The following is an 18,699-nucleotide window of genomic DNA, read 5'->3' as shown; positions in this document are numbered from 1 at the left end:
TTACAGGAAGGGTGGCAATTTGTACATGTCAACCTCTTAGAGGCCTATGGAGGAGGAGGAGATCTCCCTCTTTAGAAAAGTTGAGATGTATGGAGGCAGTTTAAACTTCAAAAGGCCTAAGGAGTGAGACCTCCATGTTAAGTTGAAAAGTAAAGAGGCCTAAAGAGGGAGTCCTCCATGTTGACATGTATGGTGGCAGTGAACACACAGGAAGTGACATATACCAGTATTGATCAACTGTTATATAGTATGTTTTACCATCTTCTGTATTACCAAACTTTCTACTGTAAAATGACATAGGATCAAATTGTGAACAAAGAACCTTAAGGCCAGTACTAACTCTTAGCCAGTAGCTTTGAGCCAATATATAGTAAAAACAATAATTCAGACAGCCAAATGTGCCACATATGATAATCACATGGTTATTGACATATGACAGTTATATGATTTTCATATGTACATTTTGGCTTGGACACATGATAATCATATGTTAATGAAAAACATGATAATCATATCAAGCCATAATCATATGTAAACCTAAACTCAATTCATATGATAATCATATGTTGCAAACCATATGATTCTCATGTATGACACTTTTGGCTGTGATACTTAAAATGTAGACTTGGGCTAGTTCATTAAGGAATTTAGTCAAACTTTGAACAATTTAGATTTTATTTAAAAATGAAACAAAAGACATACTTAAATGGAAAGTCTGATTTCTGTTCATCAAAGACATAAAAATCTAGTTTGAAAGTTTTATGGGTGGGGGAAAAAGTATCAGTCAACACAAAATCTTTACAAGACAGGATTTAACAGGAAGACATTAAATCATGTTATTGTTTAATTATCTTTATCAGGGGTAACACAATAGGAGTTATTGATCATGATTACGATTATCATAACAAATGTTGGATTGGGTTATCAGTATTAGACTGTTCTATTATAACATATGAAGTATGGAGGAAGCACTTTTTTTATTTATACATAGGTGGTTCTCAAAACTCCTGACAAACAAAATAAAATATACAGACTTAGCTTAAAATTACTATATAGGTGAGCCCCCTAACAAAATGTGCCTTCTGCCAGTACAAGATATGTTTTAATGGAATAGCCCTAATGTCATATCATTAAAGCATATTTTAAACTGGGAAACATGACTATGGTAGAACTTTCGTCCTTTGGGTTCAAATTATTGTGGTTTAAACCACAAATTTAAATTCCAAACAAAATGTGAAATTTCAATTTAAAACTTGGAATTTCCAATGATATCCACAAATTCAATAAGCCACAAACAACAGCATTTTTGATGAGCCAAATGGATCCCAAGAACAAAAGTGACTATCAGTATATTGAGAATGGGTTTATTACCCTTCTGTAACGTTGACATCAATACACCATGATAGTCCTCTCTAATAAATGGCATCACATGATTATCATATTTTATACAATATCAAATACATCGATTGAAGCTTGATGTAGAACTTGTGCAGAGATTTTGAGTGTATTATTTGGGGTTTATGTACAGTGCTTGCATTTCAACAACACTGGATACATTATGCTCATTGCATGAAACAAAACAAATAATGTCTGATTTCCCTTCAACTTCAGAGTGAGCAGCATGTGTCATGAGCTGATTTGCAAATTTTTATTTAAACTTTAGAAAGTTTCAACATCAACATCAACAGAAGCAGAGAGATGTCAAGCAAATGACATGGGCAGCACTAATTTTTATGTTAAACTTAAATTAATGTCTGAAAGAACAGAAGTTTTTATTTATCAAAAGTAGATCACTAAGGGGGGAACTAATGAACTAAGATGAACTAATTTTTTTTTGCCATATTAAAACAAGAGGCTCCCAGGAGCCTGAATCGCTCAACTGGTTAAATTTTTGCCTTTCAAGGGCAATAACTCTAACAAGAAATTGTCCAACAATTTTGACTCCATGTTGACTTTGGAAGGACTTATCAGGAAGATCACTTCATCAACTGAAAGTTTCTTTTTATCTATTATAGTTTTCAAGATATTGACTGGAAACTGCAAAAAAAACGTAACTTTTTGCCTTTCAAGGGCAATAACTCTTATATGGAGTTGTCTGACAATTTTGATCCCTGGAGACTTTTGTAGGCCTTATAATAAGATTCATTTCAGCAATTCAAAGTTTCATATTCTATCTATCATAGATTTCAAGATATAGGCTGAAAACTGTATAAAAAAGAAGTCATTTTTCACCTCTCATGGGCAATAACCCTTACATGGAGTCATCTGACAACTTTGATCCCTGGGAACTTTTGTAGGCTTTATAATAAGGATATTTCAGCAATTGAAAGATATTGGCCAAACCTAATGGCTTTGGAGATATATGCCAAAAACTACTGTGCGACCCCTATGTTCTTTTTTTAGTATAGGCGGCACTATTTTTAACTGATCAAAAATCCAAATGGTCATTTTGTTAAGGATACCCTAAAAAACAAAAATACCAACTTTCATTTAATTCTGTATAGAAGTTTCTGAGAAGAAGATTTTTGGAAGAAATAACATCAAAAACAGAAAAAATGTACAAAAAGGGCAATAACTCCAACATGGGTCAACAGATTTTCACCCAAATTTGACCACAGATTGATCTCATCATGCTGAATACTTTAACCCATGTCAGAATTTAGCTAAACCTAATGGTTTTGGAGATATACCCAAAAATCTGCTGTCTGACCCCTATGTTCTATTTTTAGTAATGGCGGCCATGTTTTTTAACTGATCAAAAATCCAAACACTCATTTTGTGCAGGATTCTCTAAGGAATAGTCATTATAAAATTCATGCAAATCTATTCAGTTGTTTCAGAGAAGATGTTTGAAGAAATTGTTAATGACGACGACGACGGACGCCAAGTGATGGCAATAGCTCACATGGCCTATAGCCAGGTGAGCTAAAAACTATAACTTCCTATACATTTCAATTATCTCCCCTTGAAGGAGGCTTTTCAAAAATAATGTTTTTAATTTTACCATTCTTTTTTTATGTAAAAAAATCATTTGAAATAATTTGAATAAATTATCATTACACTATTTCAAACATGATTAATTAATTAATAGATAATATATATGTCTGTATGATTTTGCAAATTGACAGAAAAGAATGTTCTGTGTATGATCTACATTATTGTACCTTAAGTGAGTGTACTTTGTTTTATTCTTATAATTTCAATTAATTACAAGCAAACATTGATATTTTAACACATCTCTAATGAATGAAATATTTCTGTAACATAATTTAGCCACCCTCAGTCTGGGTCTTCCATTGACACCCCTTCTCTTCTTTAAAGTTTTCATAATCCCATAATGTCAGTACCATATCACCCCAACTAATTTAAATACACACCCAATGATTTCATTCTGTAGGACTTTCCTGACATTATCCATGTAGATTTTCTTCAGTTGACGAAGTGTGACATTTCTCTCCTTTGTCATTTCACATCTGACAGTCTCTGCAGCTCTCATATTTGTCTCAGTAATATGCTTCAATACATCCTCTATAAATATATGAACTTCATCAAATTTCCAAATTCAATCAAGCATACATAAGAAATTACAGACATTTTTTTATTGGTGAACTTTGCAACCAAAATGTTGAAATATATACACTGTGATCAATGAAAATATAGTAGCCAATGTCCTATCAAATGACCCATTGATTCTAGCTTAAGCTATGAACAACAGTACCTAGAACTGTGAAAAAGGTTATAGCTGTTACCCATGATCTTGTAACTCAAGAAATATACCCAGTGAGCTAATGTGTGAGGTAATTACCAGAAATTCACGAAAAAAAAAAAATCAATCAAAAACTTTTTTCTTGTTTTGTGTAAAATTTCAAATTAGTATCTTTATTTTATACTGCAGCCGTTATATTTAAGTCACCAAAAAGCATTGACAGTATATATATTTATGATATATGGTCAGTGACTGTATATAACACTTTGGCTCTACCTACTTCCCTACCATTACTATCTGTTTATTATCACAATGTAATAACATGTCCTATAAATATTCAACTTGATTTAAAAAAAAAGATAAGAATTGCAATATAAAGACAATACCAGTATATTGACTAGAAATAAAAGAGGACACACAAATTCACTTTAACCCTGATTCCTTAGAGAACTTCATTCACCTTCACTTGATACAAAAACTTTTAAGTATTTAGCTGTATTTTCTACCTTTAATTTTAGTTACAGTATCCAGATATTGTCCTCTGATTTGCATCACCCCTCCTTCATCTATATCTTCTGAGTCAGTCTACAAGTAATATAACTATAATTAGAAATTATATTCAACCAATTTGTACAGGATGAAGTCTTCATAATCCAAATTATTATGAATTAAATATATGACATTAATACCAATGACCACCTAATTACAGGAGGTGATCTGCTAAACATGAGGAGCAAATAAGAAAGTTTAACAGACATATGAGATGGCTTGGTCTACAGACAAGTCGTTCCAAGTTTACAGGGACTTAGGACATCACACAACTCTAGACAAATGACATCTCTCTCAATAAAGCCTATCTTTCTTATAACTTCATCCTCTTACATGTTCCAGTCTTTGCCAAATAAATTTCTGACTACAATTCCGAGCTAAAATTTCAATGAACTTATAATCATTGGCAAATTCTGCAAGCCTACCAGCATTTTTACCAGCAGTACACCTTCAATATAAACAACATGAAGTAATTAACTTCACACTGTAACCTTTTAACTACAATTTGATCCAGTAAATGACATAATTGTGGTTGTCCAAAACTAGACATTAAAATATCAGAAGTTTGATAAAAAAAACTTGTGACTTATACCTGAACTTCAGTAGAATTAAGACTTCGGTCTCGAAGATCCTTCATTTCACAATCCATTCTCTGATATTCTATTTGATACTGTCTCTTCATGCTATCAAGAGTCTTCTTATGGCTCTGCTGCATTTCAACCATCTTAGATTTCATTGTATCCATGGCAACAGAATTCTCAGTTTCTAAAGACTTTTTGATTTTTTCCATTTCATTTCTATAGTAACGTTTTGTTTCATGGTATGCCTTTTCAGTTTTTCTCAATTTGTCATTTATTTCGTCTTGTTTTTGTTTCTGCGTGGCTAAATCTTTCTTATAAGCAGTCTCCAGACTACGAATGTTATCAATTAGTTTTTCTTTCTCCTTGATGATACAGAATAGCTCTGACTGACATTTTTCGTATTTAGCTTCCTGGTCTCTCCGCTTTATTTCTACAGCATCCTGCTCACTACGGATTTTCTCTGAGGTTTTACGTAGAGTTGTTACCTCCTGTTTCAGAGACTCAACCTCCTTTACCTGTTCAGACTGATTCATCAACTTCTCGTGAAGTTCACTAATTGACTTTTTATAATTCTCTGACGACTGAGTGAAATTATCCGACGCTTCTTGTAATGAATTTTTCATTACAGTGTTCTCTTCTTTCAAAGTTTCCATTTCATTTTTCATATTTTTATTCTCCTGAAGAATTCTCTGGTATTCTTCTTTCAATCTCTGACAGTCTGCTTTTGCCTTTTGATTATCTAACTGAACTTTTTGATTTTCAAACTTGACTTTTTGATTTTCTCTCACAACCTTTTCAACCTCTGCCCTGAATTTTTCAGTGTCAGATTTTAACATTTCATACTTCGACAGAACCATTTTGTTCTCCTCCTCAAGATCTTTCAGCTTCTTTTTCATTTTCTCCACATTAGGATCTTGGAGATGAAGTCTCCCTGACTCCCATTTCTGCCTTGCTGTGTTTATCTCTGTCTCCAATTTAGTTTGATACGCCTTCTCCATTTCCGTTGTCATTTTCTCTATCTCCTTTGAAAGATGACTGTCAGCTTTCTCCAGTAAAGCATCCCTCTCCTGAACTTCTCTTTCTAATTGTAACTTTTCCTCATCCCATTTTTGTTGTTGTGTTTCCATATTTCTTCTAAACGAATCACTGGACTGAGAAAAAAAGAGAATATATATGTAGATTACAATAAATCAAATGATTACATGAGAGAAGAGTATTCAAAAACTCATGGATTCATACCTAAAGATGCAGGAAGCAGATTTTTCTTTATTTTGGCAAATTAAGGTAATTTTAACTTGATATATTTTTGTGTATAGACATCCCTAATTTTTCTCCAATATGACCTTGGATGAACATACCTTACATTTTAAATCAAAAATCTCAAAAGAAAGGTCACTGAACTTTAACATAGGCATTTTTTTACATTTAAAACCAATCAATTAGATAATATATTTAAACTATGAATTCCAATGATTATCAGAATTAACTCACATTTTCATCTTCTTTCTGCAGTTTTTCCCTATATTTGTTTATCTCTTCCTCATGTCCTTTCTTCAGCTCATTCTGTAAATAATGTTATTATGTTCAGATTTTTTTAACGTCTGTCATTCAAATAGATATAAATATCAGACAAGAGGTGATTCATGCATTTTTATGTTTATCCATATTTCTGAAATAGTTATGGACAAAAAAAATTCTAGTTGTTGTAGTTTTGAGACTGTACATGCAAAAGACACATGAGTTGTTGATAGGATGGTTTTCTCCAAAATTACAGATAAGTAAGCAGAAATGATTATAGTAAAAACATAGTGTATGTAAAGATGTTTAAGACCTACCACTTCTTTAGAGAATTTTTCCCGAGCCTGTTTTAGTGCCTCTGTCAATGTTTCCTGATTTTCCTGTAGAACTTTATTGTGTTGATCTTGTAACTCGGCCAATTCCTGGTCCAGCTTCCGTTTCAACTCTGACTCTTTCTGTTTGGAGAAATTCTCTCTCTCCATCTTCCACTGTTCATCTTTTTTCTTCATTCTCTCCAACAATTCACTGTTTTCCTCTTTTAATGTTTCAATCTCCTACAAAAAGGTAAAGAAACCAAGTCCTTAATAAAGCAATTCTTGTCACTGATTTATTTGTTCACAATTATTTAAAGGATGAAATATTCATATGAAATGCCCCAGATTACTGAATGATTTTTATCACAGAATTACTACATTTGTATTTATGAAAATATTGCTGCTTGCTTTTCTAAAAACACTGGCCATGTTTTCTATCAAGTGACTAAACTGTAGGTAAATTGGTCAGCAACTTACTTTCAATCCCAACTACAGATGACATCAATTCTAACCTCTCACAAAATTGTCCTAGAACTGTCAGAAGAACAGTTCTATAGCCAGCTCATCTGACAGTTCTAGCAGTAGAGCCAGCACTGCCAGAACTGTCAGAACAGCTGGCTCTTCTGACAGTTCCTCTGAGAGGTTAGATCTGATCTATCTGTGAATTAACTGATTCCAGTAACATTTGTTCTGAGTCCTTTTATTCAACTGGACAGCTGGTAACAATTTTTTTAGTTCCATAAGGAAATTCATTATGGACATTTTAGTATGACAACTACACACAATAAAACATTTTACCTTTTGTTCATGTCATCTGAGCAACTAAATATTCAATCAATCTATAATTAAGGAATTTCCCCCTCCCCTTATTTCTCATAGAGCTATGGCATCACACTTAACACACATTAACTAGTCTACTAGCCACACTCAGAACATGCAAAAATATGTTTTTTTCCCATGAAACTTTTTTTGAAAAATTTAAAGTGATTTGTCCATGCTTTGAATTTCTAAAGAAAACATAAAAAATAATAGTAACTGATTATCAAAATTAACTGAAATAAAAACAAAAAAGACTACAAAGTTTAATATCACAACTAAAAAGCAATATTGATATTGAAGCAGATTTGGCATGACAGACTCTACTTACTCGTTTGTCATCTAAATACTTATATAAATATGAGAAACCTCTATAAACATGCTACATGTATTATGGTAAAGTAGACTGTCATATATAAATAATGCCAATGGTTTTTCTCTTGTTCATGTTGAATCCATATTAAAAAAAAATCCAAAATAATAAGTCTAATTCCAAAAATGAAAATATGCCAGAATGCCATAACAGCAACCAGACGCACAAATTTACTGAGGATTTTTACCGCTTTATTGTGATTTTTAGTTAGCCAGATTAAATGAAATAGTTACAGTGACAGTTTAGGAATTTTACACCTTGTCAATATCAATTAAATTAGCAGAGGTCTGTGATAATCTGTGTTGGAGTTTACTACATGTAGTATTACAAAAATGAGCACATTTTTTTTTTTTTATTTAAAAGTGTCTTATCAAAAAAATGCTTCTGTTTGGTGTGTGGTGGATTATGAACTCTCTCGCAAAAATTGGCTCAATGTATGTTTAGACTTACTATGAAATACTTTTATTCGTGGATACCAATATTCATGGATTCGGGAAGAAACACAAGTTTGTGGATAGTTAAATTCATGGTTTTTTAGGTTTACAGTATACACATCAATGGAAATCTCCTTTTCACTGGTAACCAAATTTCATGGTTTGGCCTAACCACCAACAGCATGAAAATTGGTACCCCACGAACAATAGTTCTTTCACAGTAAATTGAAAACACACAACTTTTTTTAAGAAAGTGTAATTCATTAACTGTGTGGTGGATAATGAATTCTCCTTACAAAAATGGCTCAATGTAAGATTAAAATGCAGGAGATTTTCAACAAAAAACTCAGTTGTTATTTTGTGTACACAGCAAGTATTTGATAAGAACAATGATTGTATTGTGATTAGATGAACTGATCTGTAAAAGCTACCATTTCTTTGACAAGATGATGTTTAAAGCTAGAGATAGGGAGTTTATAAAGTCGTCATAAACAGTAAAAATTTTCGGACTAGAAAAGCAAAATAGAGGTATTAGATATGACTGAGAATTTTAAATCAATTTTGTTGACCTAGGTTATGACAAATCTATAAAAATTCCCATGCACCAAAATCAAAGGACAGTTAAAAAAAGTTCTTGTCATTTCAGCATGCATTAGAGGGAGTGCTTGGATCTTTTCAAAAAAAAAAAAAAAACAGAATGATTGAACAAGATGGCACTAAAAGCTGTTTAATGTCACAGAATGGTAGCTTTATGCTCAACTTACACTCTGTTTTAATTTGATTCTCTCCTTAAAATAATATCAGTTTTCCATTATCACAAAGACCACATTTTTACGATTGGAAGGATTTTTACAAGAGGTCATCAAAATCAAAACTATTTTATATTTGTCACAAAAGCATTCAAATAAATACAAGGGATATCATAACATTTTAATTTCTTATTTTAGAATTTAATAGATCTATGTTGTAAATTCTCATGGTTCAAAAACTTTTATACTTTCAGCTCAGGAAAAGGCCAAATTACATCCCAGATACCTCATCCTCTCAAGAAACATTATATTGTTATATTATATTGTTGACATGCAATTGTTGACTATTGAAGCCAATTACTTTTACTTGAAAAACCATATATTAAAGTTGGCATATTATGTGTATGCATTCTTTTGCCATTTGCTAATAAAGACCTTTGTTTTGTTCTTTCCTTGTGCAACTGATGACCCGTTTCATGTCCAAGTTTTTGCACGCAGTATTTTGATATTCTTTTTATCATATATCATGTTATGTAAATAAGTTATCTGTTTTAATTTTCCTGTCAAGTTATGCTACTGTTCTCAAACAAATTTTACTTAAAATCTTGAGTAAATTATTCGCAATCTCACTACTTGTCTTTTAATCTAAATCAGTCAAGATTTTGACAAAATGTGGAAAACATAAAATATGTTAAAACTAATCAAGATTTTTTAAATACATGTATGTATAGAACATACATGTATGAAGAGATTTGTTAACATAAACATAACATCTACTCTACAATAGGAACCAAAAAAAAGGTACAAAATAAGGTTAAAATGTTAAGTATTGTGGTGACCTTTACCTCATGTATACGATTATTCTAAAAATAATTAGAACTTGTTACAAACAACGATAAAAAGTGGGTAGCTACTTTTTGTCATGAATTATCAGTAGATTTGAACAATTACAACAATCAGTACTTTCTTTTTCTTATTAAGAAATTTTTATGAATTCATATTTATGTAAATTATTTGAAAAAAAAAAGAATTCAAGGTAATTATTTTTAATTAACCAAACTATAATGTGTGTATCATAATGTCTACCAGCATCTAATGTAAAGAGTAGAACAAATCCACAGTGGAAAAGATAATTGTCAGAAATAGTTTTATAAAATATCATTAAATAGGAAAATATTACTCAATATACAGGATGGTTGGTACAAGTATAATATTTTAACATCCTGTGACCATTATATTGTAATAACTACCATACCTCTTTAATGACTGACAGACTGAGTTCCTCTGTAGCTGATCTTTCTCTCTGTTTCTCCAGCAACCACTCCTTCCTAGCTTCATCAATTGCCAAGGATACCTGTGACAGAAAAAAGACAAAAAAATGTTTAAATAAAATATGGAATGTTTTTAATCAGTCAAGTAAATAATTGCAAAATTTGAAATGATGATTTGGTAAAAAATACTATAAACATGTACATACTTTTTTATGATGTAATGTTTAATATTTTAACAGGAATTCAATAAATAAGTAACAACCCTATTAAAACAAACCTCTGTACATTTGTACTCACTACCTCAAATTCAAACAAACCTCTGTATTTGTACTCACTACCTCAAATTCAAACAAACCACTGTTAATTTGTATTCACTACCTCAAATTCAAACAAACCACTGTACATTCATACTCAATACCTCCAATTCAAACAAACATCTGTACATTCATACTCACTACCTCAAATTCAAACAAACCTTTGTACAGTAGTACTCACTACCTCAAATTCAAACAAACCACAGTACATTCATACTCACTACCTCAACTTCAAACAAATCACTGTTAATTTGTACCCACTACTTCAAATTCAAACAAACCACAGTACATTCATACTCACTACCTCAAATTCAAACAAACCTCTGTACATTCATACTCACTACCTCAAATTCAAACAAACCTCTGTACAGTTGTACTCACTACCTCAAATTCAAACAAACCACTGTATACTTGTACTCACTACCTCAAATTCAAACAAACCTCTGTACATTCATACTCACTACCTCAAATTCAAACAAACCTCTGTACATTCATACTCACTACCTCTACTTCCAACAAACCTCAGCAGAAATCCTCTCTTGTATCTGTTCCTCCATTGAGTTTTTAATCTGCTCAACACTGAACTCATGTGAGTCTTCCCATTCCCTGCGAGCATGCTCTAAGGCCTGCTTAAGTTCCTTTTTCTGTTCTACTTCCCTTTGCTCTAAGGCTAACTTCTCTTTTTCTTCTCTCTCCCTTGTCTCCTTTTCCTGGTTAATCTTGAACTTTGACCTCTCCTCTTCTATGGCCTCTTTAATCTCTGTCTCCTTCTTTCTGTTCCACTTTAACTTTTCTTCATGAATTTTCTGAAAAAAAAAGGCATAATTTATTAGTTTTAAAAGCTATAATTAAAATTATATTCCAGGTCATATTTAAGAAACAACAAAATAAACATTCCAAGTAAAATGAAGACTCAAACACTAATACCTGGCAGTAACCAAAATGCTTACAACATATGCCCCATCTATATAAAGCCATATATTCCATTTGAAATCAATCCATCCATTGAAATCTAAGATAACTGCAACGACAGTGGAAACAAAGGGCAGATAAATGGACAAAGTGACTCCAATATAGCAATAGTTGAGTTGGATATAGTTTAGTTAGGATTATAGTTACCTGTAAAACATCAATTTCATTGTTCTCCTCCCAATCTCTCTTCTCCTTCTCTAACCTTGTCTCAAGATCCCTCTCCATTTTTATTTTCCATTTCTCCTCTTCTTCCTTTACAGCTATCTCCCTGTCTACCTCAGCCCGGTTAGTTGCCTTAACTCTCTCCTTCTCCACAGCTTTCCGTACTTCAGAATCCTTCTCGGTCTCCATCTCCTCCTTAACAGAGTCCAACTTACTCTTATACTCTGTCTCCATTACTGTTCTAATATTATCTTTCTCCTTGTTCAGTTTAGTCTGTAATTCTTTGTCAAAAGCTGTCTGCCTTTCAGTTGTCCACTGATCTTTGGCTGGAAAAATGAATCAACACAAGAATAGTGATAATTCAATGTAATTCAAGTTTATTTTCATTTCTATAATAATATATTGCTAGTGTTGTCCTTCGCTGATAATATCTAAAGGTATTAGTAATTACCACAGGGATGATCAGCATGCCTATTCATGTACTGCTGGACATTTTTCACATACATTAATCAAGTACATACAATGTCACTAGTCAAAAATCACCTTCAATTTCCCTTTTCCTTAACCATTAGTTCTTTCGGGTATTTCTTTCAATCTTTTATTCAGTAATTTTTGTATGGCTAACATACCTTCTTCTACCCGTTTATCCACTTCTTCCTCCAAAGCTTTCTCTAACTTGGCCTGCCATTCAGATTCTGCTAACTTTACTGCGTTATCTATAGCTGTCTGTTTAGACACCTTCTGTTCCTCAAACCATTTTACTTTGGCCATAGCAATCTGATAGAAAAATAAACAGAAACCTATTTTTAGTAACACTGATTTTGACCTTCAACCTCGTGATCTGTAAAATAAATTGGTGTCTCTTTTTTTCATAATACTTCAGTTGCAAGATTCATTCAAATCTATCAAGCCAAAATAAACTACAACAAGTGACAGACACCAAAGGATTCAATTCATCTTCCCCTTCATTGAAGAAAAAAAAAAAAAAAAAACTATATTTTCGTAGTCTTTCTCCTGCCCTTAGATCAATATTGCAAAGAAGTACATTTATAACCAGGATTATTGTGAAGGCACCTTTACATCAGCAACATTTCTAAAATCATTGTTCAAATATCTCCAAGAAAGAAAGTAATCTTATACATTCTGAGTCTAAATATGGCAACAGTTTTCCCAATGAATTTATATCAACTTTACCTTGTGCTATGCCCAGTGAATTTGTTTTCATCCATATCATATTGTCAGTTAGAATTTATAACTTATACAGAAAACTAATCCAAATTAATTACATCACAACTTCACCGTAGTGACGATATCACAGTATTTGTCTAATATCCATAAAACAATAGATTGTTAATTACCAATTGAATACTATATGGTCACTCAAGCGTGTAAAGGTTTAAATATATACCTAGTCTATTATAATTAAAGTGTAGAAGGGAAGGACCTGTAAATACAATTATATTATTAAAGATTTAAAAACATGCAATATTAACAATTTTAAATGTGCTGAATATTTAAATTTAATAGACCTGTCTGACTAACCTAGAATGTTACAATATAGATTATCCTTCAGTAATAAGTGATTATAATCATTTTTCCATTAAAGATGATAAAATAAAGATTTTCAATATAGCAGTTTTAGAAAGCATGTTTTATAGTTAAACATTACTACAGAGGGAAAAGATGAGATCTATTATCATTGCAACCCAGATCAAACTGTCCGTAATTATGGTTCCTATTAACCATTTTATTTTAAAACAAAAGGCATGAAATGCCTTGGTCCATGTAAAACAAAAGCCATGAAATGCCTAGGTCCATGTAAAACAAATGGGATGAAATGCCTTGGTCCATGTAAAACAAAAGCCATGAAATGCCTTGGTCCATGTATTGTTTCAATACTGCAGCTTTCTCTGACAAATCATTAATTAAACATTTTTGTTAGAGGTGTCTAAGATATGAAATTGTTAATTCTTTTTTGAAACTATAAATGGTAGATGACTTTGCCAGCAAAATTCCTAAAAGGTATTTACACCCTTAAAGCTACAACATTAAAAAAGAAAATTAATGAAATAAAAACTATGAAAAGTATATAAAAGTATTTTTATTTTCTCCTATCAAGAAGTCATTTGAAAAGCAATACACAAAGTTAAAAGGTATATACAATGTATCAGATAAAATGGTTTATAAACAGTATCATATTACCTCTTATATTTACCTTTGTACATTACAATGACATAAAAAATTTAAATAACCTTCTCAATAATGTCAACCAGTCCTAATCCATTTCATTATACAGCAATATTAACAGAATCTATAAGAAAATCCTCAGTATTACCTTAGAGTTTTTTTTTCAAATAAGGATGAACACAGTGTTGCATATAGTTCTTATATTTCATACATTTGGGTGACTGGTGCATTAGTAACATAAATCATAGATGCTACTATGGAAAAACCCAAGTGTGGGACAGAGTTTAGCCACTACAAACTGAATGAAGACTACAGTTACCCAAAAAATCCAATAAACCAGCTATGGTCCAGATAATTTCTTGGGTGACTAACTGGTCCAAATACAGTGAAAACTGTCTAAACTAAAGCCCTTTCAGACTTTAAAACTGGTTTGGTTTAGACAAATGTTTGGTTAATCAAGATTCAAAATACATTTAACTACAGATATATAAGTCTGGTATATACAGGTTTTTAGATTATTCAGAGTTTGGTTAAGAGAGGTAACACTGTATTGTCCCCCAGTATTTCCTGAATAACATTACCTCTGTTTCCATGGTTTTCTTGGCATCCTCCTGCCACTGATTCTGTAGTTGTTCCTTTATTTTACCATTCAGTATGTCGTTAGCCTTGGTACATTCATCCTTCACTCTCTCCTTCATCTCCTCTATTTCTTTCTCCTTCTCTCTCTCTATGTCTTCTTTCATCTAGAAAACACAAAGAAAGAGATAACATAGACATATTTATATCTGATCATGTTGATGATACCTTACTATTGACAACAGAGGGATTTCACTAAAATTCTAGATAGATTAAATTATCTATACTGCAACCATTCTATTTGAGCAGTCAAAATGCATTGACAGTACATTTACAAGTAATATACAGTTATCAACTGGATACAACTTTCTCCTGTTTCTGCTGTGATGTCACAAATGTTACATTGTTTTGAAGTTGCCAGGATGTCGCCCGTTTGGAATTAAAACATTTTGTTTCTTTACATATTTATTACAATATATAGACAATAACAGCTCAATGGCTTAACAAAAACTTTGATATACAATTTCAGTTTGATTCACAGCATTTTCTCATGGTTCTATCAGTTTTATGTCAAGTCAATACACTGGTATTATCTATTTGTAATTAATTAAAACTTACAGCTTTGAGTTTATTAGTCAGGGATTGATCCATATCTACTTTCAGTTTCTCTCCAAGTTTATCTTTCTCTTCACAAACTTTAACATATAGGACTTTACAGTCATCTATCTCCTGTAGGGCATTGTTCAGATCATTCCTGACAAAACATCAGCTATAATTACTATAGATCTCAACTGGGACAGAAAACTGGAGTGATTGTTGATTTTGCAAAGAGAGCTTTTTGTTTACAATTCTAATCCAATGGAATTCAATTCAAAATTTATGGACAAAATTCCATATATGAGACTTATGTATAATTTAGGTATAAGATACTGGGAACAACCAAACAACAGTATTCATGCACTCTAACATTTTCATTGCTATGTCAATGAAAGAAAAAGTCTTAATTTAAACCAGAGGCTCACGTGAGCCTGTATCGCTCACCTGGTTTAATTACTTGCTAAATATTTCATATAATTTTGCGTAAATTTACAAGGAATTTTCCTTAGATGAAAATTTTCTTGCAATTTAAAGCATTGGTAAACAGGAATTATTGCATGGGACAGGTTGGAAAGGGGACATAATGCATAGTTTGCAACCCCAACATACTAAAATCCGGAACCAGGCCTTTAAAAATGCAGAAATTGCCATTGTTTTGCGGAATCCATGAAATTTCTGCAAAACACAGCGTTTCTTAGCCTCCAACATGATTACTTTGCTAAAAAACTAATCTTATTAAACTAGGCATTTCACATCCAGTTTTGTATGGAAATATAGTTTACAAGGCACATAAATGCAAACAATGTCCATCAAATCTTAAGAATTATTTAAATAGACTGATTCATAAAGGATATAAATTCGACATTGTTGTCAGATCATTAAATCTTGTCTTTGTAGGAAAAAATATTGATACTCTTATTAGATCATTACATTATAACTTAATCATTCATATTTTAGCATTTTAGTCATTGCACAACTTCTTGCTAGACCAACATAGTCTATGATGTTGCAGTTCTAAATCCTTTGGAAGTTTTGTAACTGATATTTTTTGTGTTGGGAGGCTTGAAGATTTGTCATCCTTATTTGTGTCCTGAGCTTGCTTTCAGTAACTGCGAGCATTCATTGTTTATACCTCATTTGTTTGTCTTCTATGTTATTGTTAATAATTGTTGAGGTACTTTTCTAATGAATTGGATGTATTTCAGGTTGATTTTTACTGTGTGTCTAACTTTGTATTTATTTTAGCCTTTGACCGTATAGAGGGGGAGGGTTTGGATCCAACAAAACTAGTTTAACCCCGCTGCATATTGTTTGCGCCTGTCCCAAGGCAGGAAATATAGTCACTGGCATGTAGTTGTCTTTTTTTAAAACATTTTAGTTTCTTACCATAAATGATAAACTGATATAGTATTGAGGAAGGGCCGGACCTTTTTCGAGATGCTGGGATCAGAGGTTTTTAAGCTCAGGATTTCGGGATTTCTGAGAATTAAGCCCGGGATTTCGGGAAATAAATCCACCGGGAATCGGGATTTTAGCAGTTTTTAAGTTCCTTTGTTGTTCGGGATTTCGGGATTTAGTAAAAATAAAGTCGGGATTCCGGGATCAGACCCCCTCCAGCCCCCACCTCAGTATTGTGTTCACTGATTTATCCACTTTGTTTTTATTGGGGCAATTTAGAGCTTGCTACATGGAGGAAATTTCCCACTTGTTGAAGATCATGTGGCGACCTCTAGATGTATATTTTCTCGAGCGGAAACTTTGGTTAAGTTAAGATCCACAGTGGCAGCCATTTTGAAATGGCAAAAGAATCACAAGCTTTCATCTCCTCATGCCAAAGATCATTTGTTTCCAGTTTTGTTTCATTTGGTCAAGCGGTTTCCGAGAAAAAGATTTTTACATGTTTTTCTCATAGGGTCCAATGTTAAAGTAAGATCCTCGGTGGCGGCCATTTTGAATTTCCGATTGGCACCAAAATCACAAACTTACATCCCTTCATAAAAGTGAACATTTGTGTCAAGTTTTGTTTAATTTGGTCAAGCGGTTTCCGAGAAGAAGATTTTTACATGTTTTTCCCATAGGGTCCAATGTTAAACTAAGATCCTCGGTGGCAGCCATCTTGAATTTCTGATCGCCACCAAAATCACAAACTTTCATCCCCTCATATCAGTGAACATTTAATAGTGTCAAGTTTTGTTTAATTTGGTCAAGTGGTTTCCGAGAAGAAGATGTTTACATGTTTTTCCCATAGGGTCCAATGTTAAACTAAGATCCTCGGTGGCGGCCATTTTGAATTTCCGATTGGCACCAAAATCACAAACTTTCATTCGCTCATATCAGTGAACATTTGTGTCAAGTTTTGTTTAATTTGGTCAAGTGGTTTCCGAGAAGAAGATTTTTACATGTTTCTCCCATAGGGTCCAATGTTAAACTAAGATCCTCGGTGGCGGCCATCTTGAATTTCCAATCGGCACCAAAATCACAAACTTTCATCCCCTCATACCAGTGAACATTTGTGTCAAGTTTGGTTTTATTTGGCCCTGTGGTTTCAGAGAAGAAGATTGAAATGTAAAAGTTTACGGATGGACGACGGACGGACGACGGACGCCAAGTGATGGCAAAAGCTCACATGGCCTTTGGCCAAGTGAGCTAAAAAAAAAGAATATTGTCCTTAACATAAACTGCATGTATTTGACCACAGAAACAAAAATATTTATCAAATCATACAACACATGACATAAAAACACATTAACAATGAAAAGAGCAAACATTTAACAACCAAATCATGTATTAAATTGCAGACAAAACCATAACCGCCCGCAGAGGACCAAGCAGGGTAGTTAAGGACATTAAAAAAAAACCTCAGTCAGTCAACAAGAACATAACAGGAAAACATCAACATAAGATAGACTGGACCAGTATATCACACCACCTGAGTGGTTCTAATGTCCGCATGTTTATACCTGTACTGACTGCATGTATATACCTGTACAAAGACTGCATGTATATACCTGTACAAAGATTGCCTGTATATACCTGTACAAAGACTATGTATATACCTGTACATAGCTTGGTTTTGTTATGGTTTATACAGACTCCACTGGAGATGCTGTGTTTGGTTAAGATTCACTGTACAACACATACCTGAGTTTAGTAGCCTCATTTTCATACTTTTTGATGAGGTTAGCCTTCTCTGTGGAGAATTCCTCAGCTAACTCTTTCCTTAAGTTATCTCTGGCAGTCTCGTGTACTGTTTCACATGCTTTCTGACATCTACAGTAGTTAAGTTAAGAAGGGACATAACTAATCAGTGACATGTTTGTAACATATTCAATTCCATTTATCTCTGTCAAGCATTCAAAATATATCTAAGTTACTTAGATGCTAACACGAGATTGATATCAAAAACTTAACACAAACCTACAAATGATTTGTAAGAGTTATGTCCCTTAACCAAGGTCTACCTTCTTATATTTCAAAATCATGAATATGTACTATCTTCTAGAATTAAAAGTCCAGGAATAATGATGTAGTATATGAAGTGTTTTTACACCTAACTTTGGTAAATGCACTGATACTGAGG

The 18,699-nt window shown here is 32.7% G+C and overlaps 1 protein-coding gene across 5 annotated transcripts in view; it reads right to left on the bottom strand.

The window, feature by feature from the left end:
• LOC148596541 (uncharacterized) overlaps positions 1-18,699 on the bottom strand; it is a 44,842-nt gene that overhangs the window by 5,553 nt on the left and 20,590 nt on the right. For 3 of the 5 annotated variants that reach the window (XM_088562761.1, XM_088562760.1, XM_088562759.1), the window contains 13 exons: positions 18,261-18,389; positions 15,141-15,276; positions 14,528-14,689; positions 12,389-12,536; positions 11,745-12,085; positions 11,147-11,431; positions 10,296-10,394; positions 6,672-6,908; positions 6,328-6,399; positions 4,848-5,987; positions 4,213-4,291; positions 3,378-3,528; positions 225-284 (listed from right to left, as the gene is read on the bottom strand). In XM_088562761.1, the coding sequence (XP_088418887.1) occupies positions 225-284; positions 3,378-3,528; positions 4,213-4,291; positions 4,848-5,987; positions 6,328-6,399; positions 6,672-6,908; positions 10,296-10,394; positions 11,147-11,431; positions 11,745-12,085; positions 12,389-12,536; positions 14,528-14,689; positions 15,141-15,276; positions 18,261-18,389 (3,039 nt within the window). The remainder of the gene's footprint in view (positions 1-224; positions 285-3,377; positions 3,529-4,212; positions 4,292-4,847; positions 5,988-6,327; positions 6,400-6,671; positions 6,909-10,295; positions 10,395-11,146; positions 11,432-11,744; positions 12,086-12,388; positions 12,537-14,527; positions 14,690-15,140; positions 15,277-18,260; positions 18,390-18,699) is intronic. The other 2 variants (XM_088562763.1, XM_088562762.1) reach the window with 2 other exon arrangements.

Source organism: Perna viridis, chromosome 15, assembly GCF_037379345.1.
Source record: "Perna viridis isolate PV_CMFRI_1.1 ecotype Kerala chromosome 15, ASM3737934v1, whole genome shotgun sequence".
Taxonomy (NCBI): domain Eukaryota; kingdom Metazoa; phylum Mollusca; class Bivalvia; order Mytilida; family Mytilidae; genus Perna; species Perna viridis.
The sequence above is the reverse complement of the archived record's forward strand: the minus strand, read 5'-3'. Positions and strand labels throughout refer to the sequence as shown.